This window comes from Oncorhynchus clarkii, unplaced genomic scaffold (genome assembly GCF_045791955.1).
Source record: "Oncorhynchus clarkii lewisi isolate Uvic-CL-2024 unplaced genomic scaffold, UVic_Ocla_1.0 unplaced_contig_6262_pilon_pilon, whole genome shotgun sequence".
Taxonomy (NCBI): Eukaryota; Metazoa; Chordata; class Actinopteri; order Salmoniformes; family Salmonidae; genus Oncorhynchus; species Oncorhynchus clarkii.
Window position 1 is genome coordinate 53,109 of NW_027258057.1, and position 24,252 is coordinate 77,360.

The following is a 24,252-nucleotide window of genomic DNA, read 5'->3' on the forward strand; positions in this document are numbered from 1 at the left end:
GGTAACGATGTTTCGTGGGTGACTGATGTTGATGCGTGCAGAGGGTCCCTGGTTCGCGCCCGGGTATGGGCGAGGGGACAGATTAAAGTTATACATACTGTTACACAGTATCAATGTAACACATTTGCTAATTTAACAAGCAAATGACGTTTAAATGAACCAGTAGATAGCGTTTTGAATATAATTATGTTTACCTAAGAGTAAATACACAAGATTGGTCTAAAGAGCTTCAATGTTTTGGTTTTAGGTTTGCTCGCAAAGCACAGCGTGTTTCAATCAGAAGCCTTTTGTCGCTGTTGAAGAAGTCCTCCTGTCACGTCCACTAGATTATACGTCACGCAAGAAGCATCACCTGAAAAACTCATATCGCCATCTGCTGACTGGAGTGGGTAACGCAGTTTGGAAAAAAATGATTTACAATGTTCAGTCTGGCAAACAATGTCATAAGAAGTCATTACATTTTTGTTCTGACTTGCGCTGCAAACTGTGGGACCTTATATAGACAGGTGTGTGCCTTTCCAAATCATGTCCAATCAACTGAATTTACCACAGGTGGACTCCAATCAAGTTGTAGAAACATCTCAAGGATGATCAATGGAAACAAGATGCACCTGAGCTCAATTTCAATTTTCATAGCAAAGGGTCTGAATACTTATGTAAATCAGTTATTTCTGTTTAAAAATACATATACATTTGTAATAATTTCTAAAAACCTGAATACTTTCTAAAGGCACTGTATGTATAAACATATATTTTCCTTTGTTTTCCACTAACCCTATCACACCTTCCCTAATTGGAGGAAACTAATGCACAACAACTTTTTGGCTTCTAAGTCCAGCTTATACATACTATGTACATTTTACAGACACAGTGTATTATACAATAGTGTTTTATCATTCAGTTACCCTAAACCTCTCCCATCTATCTCTGAAGACCACCCAGTCCTATCCTTCCATTACCCTAAACCTCTCCCATCTATCTCTGAAGACCATCCAGTCCTATCCTTCAGTTACCCTAAACCTCTCCCATCTATCTCTGAAGACCATCCAGTCCTATCCTTCAGTTACCCTAAACCTCTCCCATCCATCTCTGAAGACCATCCAGTCCTATCCTTCAGTTACCCTAAACCTCTCCCATCTATCTCTGAAGACCATCCAGTCCTATCCTTCAGTTACCCTAAACCTCTCCCATATATCTCTGAAGACCATCCAGTCCTATCCTTCAGTTACCCTAAACCTCTCCCATCTATCTCTGAAGACCATCCAGTCCTATCCTTCAGTTACCCTAAACCTCTCCCATCTATCTCTGAAGACCACCCCGTTTGATTTCTATTTGCCATATATTTTTAACTGTGATGTTTCACAAAAGTTCTTGACCTTTATATTCTCATAGTTGCTGCAGATAGTAAATTAAAAATAAACATGTTTGCTAAAAGTATTATTATATTATTGATCAATTGACTATTATTTTTCAAATCCCCCAGTAGTGCTGTCTGCAGAGTTAGCTCCAGGTAAATGTTGTCATTCCTTGACATGCGACCAAAAACAAGCTACATATGGACAGAACTAAAACAAAAGATCTAATGATTCTGTCTCTTCGCAGCCCAATCTACAGAGGTTCATTGTATCCCCCATATATAGAACATTGTATTGGTTGCAATAATTTTGTATAATAATTCAAATTGAAAAGTTCCAAGTTTTGAATCTTGCGTCATTCATAATGTTCTTTAACCAATGTTGGTCTTTAATGCAGGACTGACAGACACGTTTCTTACTTTTTTCCCCTTTCCACCATTTTTGTGGTAATGCTGCAATTAGTTTGGTTGTAATTTTGGGTAGTGCAGACATTTCCATATATTTTTGTTATCTGCATGTGTGACAACTCCACCAGTCCTATTTATGATATAATTTACAACGTTTAAACCTTTTTTATGTATTACATTTTACTTTGATTTTTTTAATCAATTAGTATATTTGAGGTTAACCACAATTTTTTTTAACCTAAATTCCATTTTCTCCTTTTTGTTTTTCCAGGTTTCTGACATGTCCCTGATTTTCTGGTTAACAACAACATTGGATGTTCTAAGTTCACAACAATACTTAAACCACATCAGGAGACCACTTTTGAAGTCTGAGAAAAATCTAAGACATGTTCATTTTTATGTGTAGATACCCTTTAATTGAAGTGACACCAGCAAGAGCCTTGCTTGGTAAGTGGTGGCTGTAGCACACATGTGATTGCAGAGTTTGCTGAACAAATCACAACTGGATTGATGCTAATATTCATTATATATTCTGCCAGGTAGGAACAGACTGCTTTGTTGTTAACATTTAATTGACAAGGTTTGTGGGAAAGCTTTTTCATCAACCAGAAGATGGTTGTCATTAGCATCATCGCTAACAGCTACACATAGTGGATCATTAGCATCATCGCTAACAGCTACACATAGTGGATCATTAGCATCATCGCTAACAGCTACACATAGTGGATCATTAGCATCATCGCTAACAGCTACACATAGTGGTAGACTGCACTCAGACAGGGGCATTTCCTGGCTGGTTAATCTTCAAAAAGTTGAAGGGAAATACAAATCACATAGGCACATTTAATGACAATTTTGAGGCAGAGAGTTCAGAATAACTATATTAAAAAATGAATACAAATTATACCAGGGCACTTTAGAGACTGGAAGGGTAAAGGGGCATGTGCTCTACACAGGTAGAGAGACATACCTGTCCATGTTGCCTTTTGCAAAGTGGGCACTGCTTCATGTGGCAACACCACCACTCACCTAAATAGCCCACATGCCGCTGAGTGAGAAGTTTTTTTTATTGTTTTTGGGCAGAATTATGTGAGGTGTTGTTAGTGATGAGCCTCGGTCCATTTAGCTCGGAATATGCCACCCTCGTCAATCTGTCACCTAATCCTGCCTAATGGGCAGGTCAGCCCTGGAGGAAAGTATTGGCTGTAAGAAGTAAGAGAACATAACATCTGGTTGTTTTTAAATGACTTCTTTTGACGTTGCTTTATTTTTGTTCCGATCTGTGTTGCTCACTCCAGTCAGCAGATGGCGATGTGAGTTTTTCAGGTGATGCTTCTTGCGTGACGTATAATCTAGTGGACGGAACAGGAGGCTTCTTCAACAGAGACAAAAGGCTTCCGTTTCAACCAATGCGGTGGTTTGCTAGCGAACATAGATCCGGAGCATTTAAGCTCTTTAGTCTAATCTTGTGTATATTATTCTTAGTGTTTAGAACACAATTCTGTTTACGCATCTACTTGTTAATTTAAACGTAGTTTGCTTCTTAAATTAGCGAATGTGTTAACTTGATACTGCACAAGGCTAATCGCCCGGAGCATGAGGTCACTAAACTAGACGGAGAAAGATCTGGTGAAAGGAGAGGAAGAAGCTTTCAGAATGGAAGAGGAGGCTATCACATTGAAACAAGAGGATGATATTACAGGGAAAGAGGAAGATGGGAAAGAGGTTGTCAGAGTGGAAAATGAGAAGGTAGAATCTTTCAGAATCAAAAAGGATGAAGATCCCGTAACATTGAAGAAGGAGAATATAGTGAAAGAAGAGGGAGAACCTTTCAGAATCAAAAATGAGGAAGATGCCGTAACATTGAAGGAGGAGAATGTAGCGAAAGAAGAGGAAGAACCTTTTGGAGTAAAAGAGGAAGAGGAGGATATCTCAATAAAAGAGGAGGACGACGTTTTAGGAGTGAAAAGGGAGGAGTCAGAATATCCGATTTCCATCCGTGAGTACTGTCTTAAAAACAGGGGCACAAACGATGCAATTGTTGAACTAATGTGGTTTTAAATGGGGGATTCTACTGAAGTTCTACACTTGAATATGTTGTTCAGTACTGCCATTGGTACATATATTTTTTTAAATTAGATGTATTTTATTCTCCATGTGGTCTATATTAAAGCTCACTTCATCTTGTATAACAGGATTCTACAATCCAATTCTGGTGCATCATTTCTACATAAAATATCAAAGGGATGTAAAAGCCACCCATTTCATGGAACGACCCTTTCACACTTGCATCACAAACAGTATTTTTTTTAAAGGCATAAATTTAGGCCCTTTTTAGACATATTAATGGCTCTGGTAAGACCCTGTGATCGCAATAGAAGATCATAGGTTGACTGTCCTTTTGATGTTGTCATTCACACAGGTGAGAGACATGACGATCCTGGATCCTCTGGGGAGCCTCAACAACATCCTGATGCTGACGAGGCAGAGAAGAGTCTCTCCAGATCAGAACACCAGATGGTACAGCTTGGTCTGGTCTAGCATACAGCTTGGTCTATCTGGGTCTGGGCTGGGTTTCTGTAAAGCACATAATGACATGTGTCTGTGTCCCCTCTTTATGGTTACTAGGACAATGCTAGCCCTTCCTCCCTCCCGGAGTCCCCGCGTCGTGCCTCTCCCGGTAGCACCTTACTGCTGGGTATGAAGAGTTTGTCTGTGCTGCTGGTGGACTGCAGGAAAACAATGGGGCTGAGTGGAACTGTGAGAGGAGGAGAAGAGAAGAAAGGATCAGATTTGACTCATCAAAGTAAGTGCTGTAGTTTAGTTTGAACAAATACAATAGATCTGCCCACCGGTATCTGTTACCAGGATAACCAGCAGAGTTCTGTTAGTTGACAGGAAGATAGACTGGTGTATATGGATGTAATGAATATCATAACACTGAAAAAGGATTCTGCCAATGAAAAGAGAGAAACCAATAGACCATATAAAACCTTGATGAAAGGTAGCTTTGGAGAGAAAGTTTCAAGATGATCCAATGTAAGGTGCTTGTTTTACAACAACTTTTCCTTAAAACATTATGGATGTTACATTGCCTGTCGCAGTCAAACCCCCTATCTTTACTAGACTGTAGAACAGGCAAACTAAACTCAAGACACTGTTAATTAATTAACTAATACTGGAGGAAAGCTGTGATCAGGCTGCCCACTCAAGAGAAAGCTTCAAACTGTAACCAGTGCCGGCAACCTTCAGGTTGTTCAGGTTATCAATCAACCTACCAGGGTAGTTACAAACAGTAGAGGAATGAAATCATCAACATGGTTTGATCATATCTTTACTAATGCTGCAGAAATGGGTTTTAAAGCAGTATCCAGATCCACCAGATGTAGTGATCACAATATAGGAGCCATGTCTAGGAAAACCACAGTTCCAAAGGCTGGGACTAATATTGTGTTTAAGAGGTCATACATTTTTGCTATGTTGTTGATGTAAATAATATTTGTTGGTCCGTGGTGTGTAATGAGGAGCAACCAGACACTGCCCGTGACACATTTGAAACTGCTTATACCAGTTACTAATAAGCATGCACCCATTAAGAAAATGACTGTAAAAACTGTTAAATCCACGTGGATTGATGAGGAATTTTAAAAATGATATGATGAAGAGGGAGGCAAAAGAGATGGCATATAGGTCTGGCTGAATAACTGATTGGCAAACCTATTGCAAATTGAGACATCATTTGACTAAACTGAATAAAAATAAGAAAGTACACAATGAAACAAAGATAAATTACATGAAGAATGATAGTAAAAATCTTTGGAGCATCTTCAATGAAATTTTGGGCAAATAAAATCTACAATGACAAGTCACTGGTGTCTGACAACGTGGATGGAAAATTGAAGATAATAGCGGCCGATATTGCCATTCCTATTTGCCTTGTCTTTATTTTAAGCCTACTAGAAAGTGTGTACCCTCAGGCCTGGAGGGAAGCTAAAGTCATTCCACTACCCAAGAATAGTAAAGCTCCCTTTACTGGCTTAAATAGCTGACCAATCAGCCTGTTACCAACCCTTACAATTTTGGGAAAAAAATATTTGACCAGATACAATGCTGTTTTACAGTAAACAAATATAGACTTTTAGCTTATAGGGAAGTTCATTCAACAAGCACAGCACTTGCAAATGACTGTTTGGCTGAGAGAAATTGATGATAAAAATGGCTTTACACCCCCTGCTATATTGTGGATAAAGAGTTTTTCTTTGAAAATGTAACCTTTATTTAACTAGGCAAGTCAGTTATAAACAAATTATTTTTTCAATGATGGCCTAGGACTGCCTTGTTCAGGGGCAGAACGACAGAGTTTTACCTTGTCAACTCGGGGATTCGATCCAGCAATCTTTCGGTTAATGGCCTACCGCTCTAACCACTAGGCTACCTGCCGCCCCAGAGCTACCTGTCTAACGGAACACAAAGAGTGTTCTTTAATGGAAGCCTGTACAACAAAATCAAGGTAGAATCAGGAATTCCCCAGGGCAGCTGTTTGGCACCTACTTTTTTCAATCTTTACCAACAACATGCCAATGACATTTGAGTAAAGCCAGTGAGTCTATGTATGCGGATGACTCAACACTGTACCCGTCAGCTACTACAGCGACTGAAATGACTGCAACACTTAACATAGAGCTGCAGTTAGTTTCAGAATGGGTGGCAAGGAATACATATTTCTGATTACCTTAAGTTACATGGCCTACTACGCTAATTCTGTAGCGGTATTGTTAGAGGGGGGTAAATATGAAGATTTTGTTGGGGCGCCAGGCAGGTATTAACCCTAGTTATTAAAGTTAGTTATTACCTATTATAACATTATTATTAAATATTATTAAAACTGAAAGGATGAGAGTAGAATAGATAGAGTAGCGCTTCCAGACACATTCTAAACATGATGGAGACTTAAAGGAGGACTGTAGCATCTAATGATGAAACATTATGCAGTCTTAAAGGAGGACTGTAGCATCTAATGATGAAACATTATGCAGTCTTAAAGGAGGACTGTAGCATCTAATGATGAAACATTATGCAGTCTTAAAGGAGGACTGTAGCATCTAATGATGAAACATTATGGAGTCTTAAAGGAGGACTGTAGCATCTAATGATGAAACATTATGGAGTCTTAAAGGAGGACTGTAGCATCATGAGGTGGTCACTGGGAATTCATTTCAATTAATTGCCTTTTTAGAAGTTAAGTTGTGGAATTTCTTTCCCTATAACCTGTTTGGGATAGGGGGCAGTATTTTCACGTCCGGATGAAAAGCGTTCCCAAAGTAAACTACCTGCTACTCAGGCCCAGAAGCTAGGATATTTATATAATTGGTAGAGTCGAATAGAGAACACTCTAAGGTTTCTAAAACTGTAAAAATAATGTCTGTGAGTTTAACATAACTTATTTGGCAGGTGAAACCCCGTGGACAAACCATCCAGGAGGAATTTTTTGTTGTTGAGGTGACTCTGTTTTCAAATGGTTTTGTGTGGCACTTGGTTGCAGTTCCTATTGCTTCCACTAGATGTCAACAGTCTTTAGAAATTGGTTGATGTTTTTCTTTAGAGAAATTAAGAAGTACGGTTATTCAGAACGAGGGTCCAGCCTAGTGCTCTCTAATGTTTTGATGCGCGCTCCAGGTCACGCGCTTCACGTTGTTTTTATCCGGTATTGAACACAGTTTATCCCGTCTTAAATTTTCTCGATTATTTATGTTTTAAAATACCTAAAGTTAGATTAGGAAAGTTGTTTGAAATGTTTGGACAGCGTTTACAGGTAACTTATTAGATATTTTGTAGTCATGCTGGGTGAGTTGGAACCAGTGTTTTTTTTAATCAAATGCACCAAATAAAAGGAAATTTTGGAGATATAATGACGGAATTAATCGAACAAAAGGACCATTTGTGATGTTTATGGGACATATTGGAGTGCCAAAAGAAGAAGCTCTTCAAAGGTAAGGCACAAATTATATCATTATTTCTGAGGTTTGTGTCGCGCCTGGCGGGTTGAAATATGATTGTCGTGTGTTTGTTTGATGGGGTGCTGTCCTCAGATAATCGCATGGTTCGCTTTTGCCGCAAAGCCTTTCTGAAATCTGACACGGTGGCTAGATTAACAAGAAGTTAAGCTTTGCACTTGTGAATGTATGAAAGTTAAAGTTCAAATAAATAAATATTTTGCACTCTGCAATTTCACCGGATGTTGTCAACGTTCCGCTAGCAGGTTTTAATGTGTTTTAACCTTTTGGAACTACTCCTCCCGTTTCCGGGAGAATTGTCATCAACTACACTAATTAGCATAACGCAACAGACAAAAATTCTTACTAGAAAATATTCATATTCATGAAATCACAAGTGAAATGTAGTGAAACACAGCTTAGCCTTTTGTTAATCACCCTGTCATCTCAGATTTTGAAATTATGCTTTACAGCCAAAGCAAGACAAGCATTTGTGTAAGTTTATCGATAGCCTAGCATAGCATTATGTCCAGCTAGCAGCAGGGAGCTTGGTCACGAAAATCAGAAAAGCAATCCAATTAAATCGTTTACCTTTGAGCTTCGGATGTTTTCACTCGCGAGACTCCCAGTTAGACAGCAAATGTTCATTTTGTTCCATAAAGATTATTTTTTATAGCCAAAATACCTCCGTTTATTCTTCACGTTTTGTTGACAAAAAAACTCAAAATTAGATCCATAATACCGACAGAAACATGGCAAACCTTTTTTATAATCAATCCTCAAGGTGTTTTTCAAATATCTATTTGATAATATATCAACCAGGACAATTGGCTTTTCACGAGGAGCGAGAGGCACAATGGCCGCCTTTGTCTATTACGCACAAATCAATCTGAGAGCCACCACCTGACCACTGACACAATGTTGTCGTTCACGCTCATTTTTCAAAATAAAAACCATGTCTAGTGACTGTAGACACATTAGGGAAGCTATAGAAAAAGGAATCTGGTTGATATCCCTTTCAATGGTCAATAGGGATGCATAGGAACGCAGAGGTTTCAAAATGAGAGTCACTTCCTGATTGGATATTTTTCAGGCTTTCGCCTCCAATATCAGTTATGTTATATTCACAGACAATATTTTTACAGTGTTGGAAACTTTTGTGTTTTCTATCCTAGCTGTCAATTATATGCATATTCTAGCACCTGGTCCTGAGAAATAGCCCGTTTGAACGTTATTTTTCCAAAAATGAAAATAGTGCCCCCTAGTTTCAAGAGTTAATGTGCTATAGCAGGTTTGAATGTATTTGAGCCAATCAGTTGTGTTGTGACAAGGTAGGGGGGTATACAGAAGATAGCCCTATTGGGTAAAAGACGAAGTCCATATTATGTCAAGAACAGCTCAAATAAGCAAAGAGAAGCAACAGTCCATCATTACTTTAAGGACCACCACAATAATGGAAGATCCAGAGTTACTTCTGATGCATAAGTTCATTAGAGTTTACCAGCCTTAGAAATTGCAGCCCAAATAAATGCTTCACAAAGTTCAAGTAACAGACACATCTCAACATCATCGGTTCAGAGGAGACTGCGTGAATCAGGCCTTCATGTTCGAATTGCTGCAAGGAAACCACTACTAAAGGACACCAATAAGAAGAAGAGACTTGCTTGGGCCAAGAAACACGAACAATGGACATTAGACCGGTGGATATCTGTCCTTGGGTCTGATGAGTCCAAATGTGAGATTTTTGGATCCGAGCGTCATGTCTTTGTGAGACGAGGAGTAGATTAACAGAAGTCACTCTTAACCAGCATGGCTTCCACAGCATTCTACAGCTATATGCCATCCCATCTGGTTTGGGCTTAGTCCCACTGTCATTTGTTTTTCAACAGGACAATGACCCAACACACCTCCTGGCTGTGTAAGAGCTATTTGACCAAGTAGGAGAGTGATGGAGTGCTGTATCAGATGACCTGGCCTACACAATCCCCCGACACAATCCCCCACATTTCCAGAGATGGAAGTAATTTTTACTGTAATTTTCGGTACCTTTGAATCTAATGTATTGTATCAAGATGGTTTGGGATGAGTTGGATCGCAGAGGTGAAGGGAAAGCGGCCTACAAGTTCTCAGCATATGTGGGAACGCCTACAAGACTGTTGGAAAAGGATTCCATGTGAAGCTGGTTGAGAGAAAGCAAGGGTGGCAACTTTTGAAGAATAAAATATATATTTTATTTTAACACTTGTGGTTACTACATGATTCCATGTGTTTTTTAATAATTTTGATGTCTTTATTATTCTACAATGTAGAAAATAGTCAAAATAAAGAAAAACCCTTGAATGAGTAGGTGAGTCCAACCTTTTGACTGGTACTGTACATAAAATTTCCTAACAGCTCCAGTGGACATTCCTGCAATCAGCATGCCAATTGCCCTCTCCCTCAGAGACCTGTGGCATTGTTGTGTGAACAAACTGCAAATTTTCGGGTTCTCTTTAATTATCCCCACCACAAGGTGCACCTGTGTAATAACCAAGTTGTTCAATCAGCTTCTTGATATGCCACACCTGTCAGGTGGATGGATTATCTTGGCAAAGAATAAATGTTGACTAACAGTGATGCTCATGAAACATCCAACACTTTACATGTTGCGTTTATATTTTTGTTTTTTGTTGTTACTATCAGTTTTAGGAACATTTACCCAAAATATGACATCAGCGATAATCAAAATGTTGAAAATCTGTGAATGTCTAAATAAGAAATTGGTCCATTTAAACAGCAATGTGTCGAACCCTTTCAACAACGGGGAGATGTTACTGATGTGCTTTGTATCTGCGAGGTAAAAACAAGTTTTGGACTTCCACACAAAATGACTTCTTTAGTTATTTTATGATTAAGGAAGTGTGTAGGTCACATTCTGTATCATATAGCTATGAAAGTTATATATTTAGAACCACCTGTTCAATTGGAATCCAGCGACGTCTGTGTCTTCGGTGTCCTAGAACTGTCCAGGTTTTTGTGTTCTGACTTTTAAAACAGGATGAATAAAATAAGTAATGTAAACATATCAGTAATTACCAGGAAGCTCTACATTTGTTTTAAAATCACACTAAGATTGTTAAAACTGGCCTCGGGTTATTGAGAGATCTGATTTAGGATTTACCCTCGTAGCAAGGTTGTTTTATCATGTGGTTTCATTCGGGTCTCTATTTAAAAATAACACTGTCTTTGGCAGGAGAAAGACCAGACTCAGAGGAGCCAGAGCCAGGGACGTCCAAACTAGCAAGACGACACCACTGCTCCCACTGTGGAAAAAATTGTAACCGGTTATGGGACCTGAAACAACATGAGAAAATGCACACAGGGGAGAAGCCTTACCACTGTTCCCAATGTGGAAAGTGTTTCGTCTGTTCGGGGGAGCTGAAACAACATGAGAGAATACACACAGGAGAGAAGCCTTACCACTGCTCCCAATGTGGAAAGAGTTTCAACCAGAAAGCAAACCTGAAAGCTCATGAGAGAATACACACAGGAGAGAAGCCTTACCACTGCTCCCAATGTGGAAAGAGTTTCAACCAGAAAGCAAACCTGAAAGCTCATGAGAGAATACACACAGGAGAGAAGCCTTACCACTGCTCCCAATGTGGAAGGTGTTTCAACCAGTCGTGGGCGCTGAAACAACACGAGAGAATACACACAGGAGAGAAGCCTTACCACTGCTCCCAATGTGGAAAGTGTTTCAACCAGTCGAGGGAGCTGAAACAACATGAGAGAATACACACAGGAGAGAAGCCTTACCACTGCTCCCAATGTGGAAAGTGTTTCAACCAGAGAGTAAACCTGGAAGCTCATGAGAGAATACACACAGGAGAGAAGCCTTACCACTGCTCCCAGTGTGGAAAGAGTTTCAACCGGAAAGCAAACCTGAAAGCTCATGAGAGAATACACACAGGAGAGAAGCCTTACCACTGCTCCCAATGTGGAAAGTGTTTCAACCAGTCGGGGGAGCTGAAACATCATGAGAGAATACACACAGGAGAGAAGCCTTACCACTGCTCCCAATGTGGAAAGTGTTTCAACCGGTCGGGGGAGCTGAAAGAACATGCGAGAATACACACAGGAGAGAAGCCTTACCACTGCTCCCAATGTGGAAAGTGTTTCATCCATTCAGGGGATCTGAAACGACATGAGAGAATACACACGGGAGAGAAGCCTTACCACTGCTCCCAATGTGGAAAGTGTTTCAACCAGAGAGGAAACCTGAAAAAGCATGAGAATACACACAGGGTAGAAGCCTTACCACTCCGCCCAGGTTGCAAAGCTTTTGCCCATTTAGGAAGCCTGAAAGAACACATTAGACTGCACACAGCGGAGAAGGCTTAGAAAAGCTCAGACTGTGGGAAAACATATTACTCATAAGTCACTTAAACGTCATTAGAGAATAGAGAAATTACTTCTCTTAGCGTGTATATTGATATTTCACATCACATTGACTTCAAATTCATCAGAGAACATACACAGTGCTCCCGTTGTCTTATATTGTTGACTGACAATATGTTTACCTGTCTTTGCCATATGAAATTAAATGGTACAGGGTATACTCAAACATATATTTGTTTGTTTTTATTAGAAAACATGAAGTGAATATGGAGTCTGTCAGTTTGAATATAAAGAAGATCAGGTTCCTTCTTTTAAACAGTCCTTTTTTTAAACTCTTTGTGTTTATCTGGGTGTGTCATTCCTCCAGCACTACAGATAATACAGTGATATTTGGATGTGATGCATTAGTTCCATTGTTGACATTTGCATTGTTGGCCCACTGCTGATTTAATGAAATGAAAATGTTCAGACTCTGTAATGGAAAATGTTAATTGTTTGTGTGTCCACATAACTGAGTATGTGACTAACCTTGTGAAACTGTCCTATTATAAGCTCCTGTTCTTGGGAGTATCATTCTGTGTTGCAAACCAATTTGCACCTGTGTCCTTGTATGAATAAAGTCCCGCCCAGGAACAGGAAACTATAAAGATATGTGCTAATCACCCAATGCTTCAGGAATTCAGACTGTCTACACTGTGCTGTGTAACTCTGTTATTCTCTCTGAGCTCAGAAATAAACAATCTTGGTTTGACTTGGACTCCAGCAGATCCTTATTTTATAATATCCCACAGATCTCCCACAGATTGCTGTTTATCATTGTCTCAAAGAAGAGTTCCTCGTTCCACTTTCCTGGGGGAAAGTAACAGGTAACATTTTGTGTTTCACCCAACTTGCAACCTAAATCCAATGACTGGCAACATTTTGTGTTTCACCCAACTTGCGACCTAAATCCAATGACGGGTAACATTTTGTGTTTCACCCAACTTGCAACCTAAATCCAATGACTGGCAACATTTTGTGTTTCACCCAACTGGCAACCAATATCCAATGACTGGTGACATTTTGTGTTGATTTCATGTTAAATTCACATTAGTTGACGAATCAAAGAAATGTAAATAGAAACTAGATGTTGAACTGACGTCTGAGCCCAGTGGGCTGGTTTGAATAAGCAGCAGGTGTTGGATTCGTGACAAGTTAACCCACTTTCATAGGCTGTCATTGTAAATAAGAATTTGTTCTGACTTACCTAGATAAAAAAAATAACAAAGGTGAGAATGTTATTCATTGACTACAGCTCCGCTTTCAACACCATAGTGCCCTCAAAGCACATCTCTACGCTTAGGAACCTGGTAACTGGATCCTGGACTTCCTGACGGGCCACCCCCAGGTGGTAGGAGTAAGTAACAACACATCTGCCACGCTGATCCTAATCACAGGGGGCCCCTCAGGGGTGCATGCTCAGCCCCCTCCTGTACTCCCTGTTCACTCATGACTGCATGGCCAGACACGACTCCCACACCATCATTAAGTTCGCTGATGACACAACAGTGTCATCAGGCCTGATCACTGACAACAACAAAGCATAGCCTCCACATTGACACTGTACTGGTATCTCCTATATATAGCCTTCACATTGACCCTGTACTGGTACCCCCTGTATATAGCCTCCACATTGACTCTCTACTGGTATCTCCTATATATAGCCTTCACATTGACCCTGTACTGGTACCTCCTATATATAGCCTCCACATTGACTCTACTGGTATCTCCTGTACATAGCCTCCACATTGACTCTGTACTGGTACCTCCTGTATGTAGTCTCCACATTGACTCTGTACTGGTACCTCCTGTATATAGCCTCCACATTGACTCTGTACTGGTATGTCCTGTATATAGCCTCCACATTGACTCTGTACTGGTACCTCCTGTATATAGTCTCCACATTGACTCTGTACTGGTACCTCCTGTATATAGTCTCCACATTGACTCTGTACTGGTACCTCCTGTATATAACCTCCACATTGACTCTGTACTGGTACCTCCTGTATATAGTCTCCACATTGACTCTGTACTGGTACCCCCTGTATATAGCCTCCACATTAACTCTGTACTGGTTTAAATAGTAGAGTAGAGAGAGAGAGTAGAGTTCGACCGATTATGATTTTTCAACGCTGATACCGATTATTAGAGCGATTAATTGGACTATTTTTTTTTTTTTTCTAATAATGACAATTACAACAATACTGAATGAACACTTATTTAACTTAATATAATACATCAATAAAAATCAATTTAGCCTCAAATAAATGATGAAACATGTTCAATTTGGTTTAAATAATGCAAAAACAAAGTGTCGGAGAAGTAAATAAATGGCAATATGTGCCATGTAAAAAAGCTAACGTTTGAGTTCCTTGCTCAGAACATGAGAACATATGAAAGCTGGTGGTTCCTTTTAACATGAGACTTCAATATTCCAAGGTAAGAGGTTTTCGGTTGGAGTTAATATAGTATTTATAGAACTATTTCTCTCTATACCATTTGTATTTCATATACCTTTGACTATTGGATGTTCTTATAGGCACTCTAGTATTGCCTGTGTAACAGTATAGCTTCCGTCCCTCTCCTCGCCCCTACCTGGGCTCGAACCAGGAACACATCGACAACAGCCACACTCGAAGCAGCGTTACCCATTACTCCACAAAAGCCGCAGGCCCTTGCAGAGCAAGGGGAATAACTACTCCAAGTCTCAGAGAGAGTGAAGTTTGAAACGCTATTAGCGTGCGCCCGCTAACTAGCTAGCCTTTGGTCATTAATATGGTCGAATACGGAAACTATCATTTTGAAAACAAAATGTTTATTATTTCAGTGAAATACGGAACCGTTCGGTATTTTATCTAAAGGGTGGCATCCCTAAGTCTAAATATACTTGTTACATTGCACAACCTTCAATGTTATGTCATAATTACGTAAAGTCCTGGCAAATTAGTTCGCAATGAGCCAGGCGGCCCAAACTGTTGCATCTACCCTGACTCTGCGTGCAATGAACGCAAGAGAAGTGACACAATTTCACCTGGTTAATATTGCCTGCTAACCTGGATTGCTTCTAGCTAAATATGCAGGTTTAAAAATATATACTTCTGTGTATTGATTTTAAGAAAGGCATTGGTGTTTATGGTTAGGTACACATTGGAGCAACGATACGCACCGCATCGACAGGACATGCTAGATAAACTAGTAATATCATCACCCATGTGTAGTTATAACTAGTGATTATGATTGATTGATTGTTTTTATAAGAAGTTTAATGCTAGCTAGCAACTTCTACATTCGTGTAACAGGCAGGATCCTCGTGGAGTGTAATGAGGCAGGTGGTTAGAGCGCTGGACGAGTTAACTGTAAGGTGGCAAGTTTGGATCCCCCGAGCTGACAAGGTGAAATTCTAGCGTTCTACCCCTGGACACGGCAGTTAACCCACCGTTCCTAGGCGGTCATTGAAAATAAGAATGTGTTCTTAACTGACTTGCCTAGTTAAATAAAGATTAAATAAAGGTGTAAAAAAAATTACATTTTGTATACATTTTTTATACAAACTTGAAATCGGCCCTAATTAATCGGTCTACGTCTAATATGAAGTATGTCAGTTTCAATGTTACGGTCTAATGATTTAATTATATTTCTGAAACTCAGGCTGTGTGTGTTTATCTGCGTCATTCCTTGATCATTCCTTGTGGTCCTGTAGCTCAGTTGGTGGAGTATAGTGCTTGTTAAACCAGGGTAGTGGGTTTGATTCCTGGGACCATCCATATGTTAATTGTTTGCAAACATGACTGCAAATCCCTTTAGATAAAAGTGTCTGCTAAATGGCAGATATATCCACTGATTATACCAAACATTTCGAACACCTTCCTAATATGAAGTTGGACCCTCCTCTTTCTCCCTCAGATAAGCCTCAATTCGTCGGGGCATGGACTCTACAAGGTGTCGAAAGCTTTCCACAGGGATGCTGGCCCATGTTGACTCCAATGCTTCCCACACAAGTTGGCTGGATGTCCTTTGGGTGCAGGGGAGGCTCCTCAGAGGAGGAAGGGGACGCTCCTGAGAGGACGAAGGGGAGCTTCCTCAGAGGAGAAATGGGAGGCTCCTCAGAGGAGGAAGTGGAGGCTCCTGAGAGGAGGAAGGGGAGGACCCTCCTCAGTGATTTTCATAAAAATAAAAATGATAAAACATGTAAAAAAGTTTAATCCTTTTTAGATATCTTTCCAATACAAAAGTGTAGTGTAGTGTATTGTTTCCAAACTGCGTTACCCACTCCAGACAGCAGACGGCGATGAGCGTCTTTCAGGTGATGATTCTTCCGTGACGTATAATGGACTGGACGGACGCTTCTTCAGGAACAACAACGCGGCTACTCTTTCAACCACCTCGGTAGCTTGCTAGCCAACATAAAAGTGAAAGATTGACGATTTAGACCATCTTAATGTACATTATCTAATCTCAGTGTTTTAAACACAGTTCTGTTGACGTATTAACTGGTTAACTGTAACCTAATTTGCAAACTTGTTAAAGATTGATGCTGAGCCTAGCACTAGGCTATTCGCTAATGCTAACGAGCTAGCGAACATCCCTGACCATGAGTTCATTAAAGTACTCATCCCCTGCTATAGAAGAGGAGGTCTGCTGTTTGCAGAAAGAAGCTCTGGCAATGAACATTGAAGAAGAGGTTACAGTGAAAGAAGAGAAAGAACCTTTTAGAATGAAAAAGGAGGAAGAGGAGACTGTTATAGTGAAAGAAGAAGATGCTGTTATAGTGAAAGAACCTTTTAGAATGAAAAAGGAGGAAGAGGAGACTGTTATAGTGAAGGAAGAAGATGCTGTTATAGTGAAAGAACATTTCAGAATGAAAAAGGAGGAAGAGGAGGCTGTTATAGTGATAGAAGAGAATGAACCTTTTAGAGAGGAAGAGGATGCTGTCTCAATAACGGTGAAGGAGGAAGACGTTTTGGGAGTGAAAGAGGAGGAGACAGAATATCCGATTACCATCAGTGAGTACTGTCTTAAAAACAGGAGCACAAACTATGCAGTTGTTGAACTAATGTGTGGTTTTTAAGGGGCATTCTACTGAAGTTCTACACTTGAATATGTTGTTCAGTACTGTAGGAATTGTTAAAGGGTCAATCTGCCATTGGTTCATATATTTTAGGGACTTTTCAATTAGATGTATTGCATTCTCCATGTTGTCTATATTAAAGTTCCCCTCATCTAGTATAACAGGCTTTTAAAATTCAATATTGAAGCATATGTTCTACTTAAAATATCAAAGGGAGTTTACTACTCATTTTGATGTTCTCGTTCACACAGGAGAGAGACATGACTATGGTGGATCCTCTGGGGAGCCTCAACAACATCCTGATGCTGACGAGGCAGAGAAGAGTCTCTCCAGATCAGAACACCAGATGGTACAGCTTGGTCTGGTCTAGCATACAGCTTGGTCTGGTCTAGCATACAGCTTGCTCTATCTGGGTCTGGGCTGGGTTTCTGTAAAGCACATAATGACATGTGTCTGTGTCCCCTCTTTATGGTTACTAGGACAACGCTAGCCCTTCCTCCCTCCCGGAGTCCCCGCGTCGTGCCTCTCCCGGTAGCACCTTACTGCTGGGTATGAAGAGGTTGTCTGTGCTGCTGGTGGACTGCAGGAAAAAAATGGGGCTGAGTGGAACTGTGAGAGGAGGAGAAGAGAAGAAAGGATCAGATTTGACTCATCAAAGTAAGTGCTGTAGTTTAGTTTGAACAAATACAATAGATCTGCCCACTGGTATCTGTTACCAGGATAACCAGCAGAGTTCTGTTAGTTGACAGGAAGATAGACTGGTGTATATGGATGTTATGAATATCATAACACTGAAAAAGGATTCTGCCAATGAAAAGAGAGAAACCAATAGACCATATAAAACCTTGATGAAAGGTAGCTTTGGAGAGAAAGTTTCAAGATGATCCATTGTAAGGTGCTTGTTTTACAAAAACTTTTTCTCAAAACATTATGGATGTTACATTGCCTGTCGCAGTCAACGCCCCTATCTTTAAAAGACTGTAGAACAGGCAAACTAAACTCAAGACACTGTTAATTAATTAACTAATACTGGAGGAAAGCTGTGATCAGGCTGCCCACTCAAACGAAAGCTTCAAACTGTAACCAGTGCCGGCAACCTTGTTCAGGTTATCAATCAACCTACCAGGGTAGTTACAAACAGTAGAGGAATGAAATCATCAACATGGTTTGATCATATCTTTACTAATGCTGCAGAAATGGGTTTTAAAGCACTATCCAGATCCATCAGATGTAGTGATCACAATATAGTAGCCATGTCTAGGAAAACCACAGTTCCAAAGGCTGGGACTAATATTGTGTACCGTAATTTCCGGACTATAAGCCGCTACATTATTCCCAACCTTTGAACCTCGCGGTTTATACAATGACGCGGCTAATTTATGGATTTTTCCCGCTTTCACAAGATTCATGCCGCCAAAAAACTGAGCACCGTCACATAATGTGACGTAAATCGAGCGCGCTCAAACTTCCCATCATTCTGATTACGGTAGTAATTTTTGTCACCCTCATCATGGCAAAGACACAGAGAAATGCATATGATGCAGCTTTCAAGTTGAAGGCGATCGATCTGGCTGTTGGAAAAGGAAATAGAGCTGCTGCACGGGAGCTTGGCCTTAATGAGTCGATGATAAGACGTTGGAAACAGCAGCGTGAGGAACTGACTCAGTGCAAAAAGACAACAAAAGCTTTCAGAGGGAAGAAAAGCAGATGGCCCAAAGTATTTGCAGCCACTCGACATCAGTGTAAATCGTGCATTTAAGGTGGCGCTCCTTGTTCAGTGGGAGGCTTGGATGACAAGTGGGGAGAAATCCTTCACTAAAACGGGCCGCATGCGAAGAGCAACTTATGGTCAAGTCTGCCAGTGGGTCCTGACAGCGTGGAGCATTGTCAAAAAATCCACTATCATCAACGGGTTTCGAAAGGCTGGACTGCTGCGTGTTGAAGGGGCAGCATGAGCTCAGCGGGGAATTTGCCTCCGGATGGAAGTGACGAGAGCTACAATGAAAACGATCCAACATCGGATGAAGAAATTCTGAGGCTATTCATCTCCGACACCGAAGGAGATGACTTCAGTGGTTTCAGTGCACAGGAGGAGGAAGATAGTGACCAAGTTAATTTGTTTCAATGTACCGGTAAGCACCTGCGGCTTATAGACATGTGCCGATATTGCCATTCCTATTTGCCTTGTCTTTATTTTAAGCCTACTAGAAAGTGTGTGCCCTCAGGCCTGGAGGGAAGCTAAAGTCATTCCACTACCCAAGAATAGTAAAGCTCCCTTTACTGGCTTAAATAGCTGACCAATCAGCCTGTTACCAACCCTTACAATTTTGGGAAAAAAATATTTGACCAGATACAATGCTGTTTTACATTAAATAAATATAGACTTTTAGCTTATAGGGAAGTTCATTCAACAAGCACAGCACTTGCAAATGACTGTTTGGCTGAGCGAAATTGATGATAAAAATATTGTTGGGGCTGTTTTGTTTGACTTCGGTTCGGCATTTGACATTATCGATCATAGTCTGCTGCTGAAAAAACGTATGGCTTTACACCCCCTGCTATATTGTGGATAAAGAGTTTTTCTTTTAAAATGTAACCTTTATTTAACTAGGCAAGTCAGTTAAGAACAAATTATTATTTTCAATTATTTTTTCCATTATTTTTTTCAATTACGACAGAGTTTTTTACCTTGTCAACTCGGGGATTCGATCCAGCAATCTTTCGGTTACTGGCCTAAATCTCCAACCACTAGGCTACCTGCCGCCCCAGAGCTACAAAATCAAGTTTGAATCAGGAATTCCCCAGGGCAGCTGTTTGGCACCTACTTTTTTCAATCTTTACCAACAACATGCCAATGACATTTGAGTAAAGCCAGTGAGTCTATGTATGCGGATGACTCAACACTGTACACGTCAGCTACTACAGCGACTGAAATGACTGCAACACTTAACATAGAGCTGCAGTTAGTTTCAGAATGGGTGGCAAGGAATAAGTTAGTCCTAAATATTTCTGATTACCTTAAGTTACATGGCCTACTACGCTAATTCTGTAGCGGTATTGTTAGAGGGGGGTAAATATGAAGATTTTGTTGGTGCGCCAGGCAGGTATTAACCCTAGTTATTGAAGTTAGTTATTACCTATTATAACATTATTATTAATATTAATAAAACCGAAAGGATGAGAGTATAATATATAGAGTAGCGCTTCCAGACACATTCTAAACATTATGGAGACTTAAAGGAGGACTGTAGCATCTAATTATGAAACATTATGGAGTCTTAAAGGAGGACTGTAGCATCATGAGGTAATCACCGGGAATTAATTTCAATTAACATGTATGCCTTTTTAGAAGTTAAGTTGTGGAATTTCATTCCTTATAACCTGTTTTCGATAGGGGGCAGTATTTTCACGTCCGGATGAAAAGCGTTCCCAAAGTAAACTACCTGTTACCTGCCCAGAAGCTAGGATATTCATAGAATTGGTAGGTTTGGATAGAAAACACTCTAAAGTTTCTAAAACTGTTAAAATAATGTCTGTGCGTATAACATAACTTATTTGGCAGGTGAAACCCCGAGGACAAACCATCCAGGAGGAATTTTCTGTGGCACTTGGTTGCAGTTCCTATTGCTTCCACTAGTTGTCAACAGTCTTTAGAAATTGGTTGATGTTTTTCGTTAGAGAAATGAAGAAGTTCGGTTATTCAGAACGAGGGTCCAGCCTAGTGCTCTCTAATGTTTTGATGCGCGCTCCAGGTCACGCGCTTCATGTTGTTTTTATCCGGTATTGAACACAGTTTATCCCATCTTAAATTTTCTCTATTATTTACGTTTTAAAATACCTAAAGTTGGATTAGGAAAGTTGTTTGAAATGTTTGGACAGCATTTACAGGTATCGTATTAGATGTTTTGTAGTCATGCTGGGCGAGTTGGAACCAGTGTTTTTTTTAAATCAAACGCGCCAAATAAATGGACATTTTGGAGATATAATGACGGAATTAATCGAACAAAAGGACCATTTGTGATGTTTATGGGACATATTGGAGTGCCAACAGAAGAAGCTCTTCAAAGGTAAGGCACAAATTATATTGTTATTTCTGAGGTTTGTGTCGCGCCTGGCGGGTTGAAATATGATTGTCGTGTGTTTGTTTGATGGGGTGCTGTCCTCAGATAATCGCATGGTTTGCTTTTGCCGTAAAGCCTTTTTGAAATCTGACATGGTGGCTAGATTAACAAGAAGTTAAGCTTTGCTCTTGTGAATGCATGAAAGTTAAATATTTCTAATAAATAAAAAAATACTTTGCACTCTTCAATTTCACCGGATGTTGTCAACGTTCCGCTAGCGGAATCCCTAGCCAAACAGGTGTCAACGGACAAAAAATCTTAATATAAAATATTCATATTCATGAAATCACAAGTGAAATATAGTGAAACACAGCTTAGCCTTTTGTTAATCACCCTGTCATCTCAGATTTTGAAATTATGCTTTACAGCCAAAGCAAGACAAGCATTTGTGTAAATTTATCGATAGCCTAGCATAGCATTATGTCCAGCTAGCAGCAGGGAGCTTGGTCACGAAAATCAGAAAAGCAATCAAATTAAATCGTTTACCTTTGATGAGCTTCGGATGTTTTCACCCACGAGACTCCCAGTTAGACAGCAAATGTTAATTTTGTTCCATAAAGATGATTTATTATAGCCAAAATACCTCAGTTTTGTTGAGAAATCCACCGGAAGTTGCGGTCATGACAACGCCGAAAAAAACTCAAAATTTGATCCATAATATCGACAGAAACATGGCAAACCTTTTTTATAATCAATCCTCTAGGTGTTTTTCAAATATCTATTCGATAATATATCAACCGGGACAATTGGCTTTTCACTAGGAGCGAGAGGCACAAGGGCCGCCTTTGTCTATTACGGACAAATCACTCTGAGAGTCACCACCTGACCACTGACGCAATGTTGTCGTTCACGCTCATTTTTCAAAATAAAAACCATGTCTAGTGACTGTAGACACATTAGGGAAGCTATAGAAAAAGGAATCTGGTTGATATCCCTTTCAATGGTCAATAGGGATGCATAGGAACGCAGAGGTTTCAAAATGAGAGTCACTTCCTGATTGGATTTTTCTCAGGCTTTCACCTGCAATATCAGTTCTGTTATATTCACAGACAATATTTTTACAGTTTTGGAAACTTTATAGTGTTTTCTATCCTAAGCTGTCAATTATATGCATATTCTAGCACCTGGTCCTGAGAAATAGCCTGTTTACTTTGGGAACGTTATTTTTCCATAAATTAAAATAGTGCCCCCTAGTTTCAAGAGTTAATGTGCCATAACAGGTTTTAATGTGTTGAGCCAATCAGTTGTGTTGTGACAAGGTATGGGGGTATACAGAAGATAACCCTATTGGGTAAAAGGTGAAGTCCATATTATGTCAAGAACAGCTCAAATAAGCAAAGAGAAGCAACAGACCATCATTACTTTAAGGACCACCACAATAATGGAAGACCCATAGTTACTTCTGATGCATAAGTTCATTAGAGTTACCAGACTTAGAAATTGCAGCCCAAATAAATGCTTCACAAAGTTCAAGCAAGAGACACATCTCAACATCATCGGTTCAGAGGAGACTGCGTGAATCAGGCCTTCATGGTCGAATTTCTGCAAGGAAACCACTACTAAAGGACACCAATAAGAAGAAGAGACTTGCTTGGGCCAAGAAACATGAGCAATGGACATTAGACCGGTGAATATCTGTCCTTGGGTTTGATGAGTCCAAATTTGAGTATTTGGTTCCGAGCGTCATGTCTTTGTGAGACGAGGAGTAGATGAACAGATTATCTCCGCATGTGTGGTTCCCACCGTGAAGCATGGAGGAGGAGATGTGATGGTGTGCGGGTGCTTTGCTATTGACAATGTCAGTGATTTATTTATTCAAGTCACACTTAACCAGCATGACTACCACAGCATTCTGCAGCGATATGCCATCCCATCTGGTTTGGGCTTAGTCCCACTGTCAATTGTTTTTCAACAGGACAATGACCCAACACACTTCCAGGCCGTGTAAGAGCTATTTGACCAAGAAGGAGAGTGATGGAGTGCTGCATCAGATGATCTGGCCTACACAATCCCCCGTCCTCAACCAAATCGAGATAGTTTGGGATGAGTTGGATCGCAGAGTAAAGGAAAAGCAGCCTACAAGTTCAAAATGTTGAAAATCTGTGAATGTCTAAATAAGAAATTGGTCCATTTAAACAGCAATGTTTCGAACCCTTTCAACAACGGGGAGATGTTACTGATGTGCTTTGTATCTGACGTAAAAACAAGTTTTGGACTTCCACACAAAATTAATTCTTTAGTTATTTTATGTTTAAGGAAGTGTGTAGGTCACATTATGTATCATACAGCTATGAATGTTATATATTTAGAACCAACTGTTCAATTGGAATCCAGCGACGTCTGTGTCTTCAGTGTCCTAGAACTGTCTAGGTTTTTGTGTTCTGACTTGTAAAACAGGATGAATAAAATAAGTAATGTAAACATAGCAGTAATTACCGGGAAGCTCTGCATTTGTTTTAAAATCACACTAAGATTGTTAAAACTGGCCTCAGGTTATTGAGAGATCTGATTTAGGATTTACCCTCGTAGCAAGGTTGTTTTATCATGTGGTTTCATTCGGGTCTCTATTTAAAAATAACACTATCTTTGGCAGGAGAAAGACCAGACTCAGAGGAACCAGAGCCAGGGACGTCCAAACCAGCAAGACGACACCAGTGCTCCCACTGTGGAAAGGGTTGTAACCGGTTATGGGACGTGAAACAACATGAGAAAATACACACAGGGGAGAAGACTTACCACTGCTCCCAGTGTGGAAAGAGTTTTAACCAGAAAGCACACCTGAAAGCTCATGAGAGAATACACACAGGGGAGAAGCCTTACCACTGCTCCCAGTGTGGAAAGTGTTTCAACCGGCCAGGGCATCTGAAACTGCACGAGAGAATACACACAGGG

At 40.1% G+C, this 24,252-nt stretch overlaps 1 protein-coding gene and 1 pseudogene across 1 annotated transcript; both read left to right on the top strand.

Moving 5' to 3' along the window:
* Positions 1 to 3,358: 3,358 nt before the first annotated feature.
* The window catches only part of LOC139394694 (zinc finger protein 883-like), a 39,779-nt pseudogene continuing 18,885 nt past the window's right edge, over positions 3,359 to 24,252 (top strand).
* LOC139394697 (zinc finger protein 135-like) lies at positions 4,194 to 12,135 on the top strand. The gene is made up of 3 exons (XM_071142790.1): positions 4,194 to 4,246; positions 4,552 to 4,568; positions 10,988 to 12,135. Exons 1-3 carry the CDS (start codon positions 4,194 to 4,196, stop codon positions 12,133 to 12,135), a joined length of 1,218 nt encoding a protein of 405 aa, XP_070998891.1.

What these genes read in the sequence shown, in the direction of transcription:
- LOC139394697 (XM_071142790.1), top strand. Translation starts at nt 4,194, where the DNA reads ATGACGATCCTGGATCCTCTGGGGAGCCTCAACAACATCCTGATGCTG.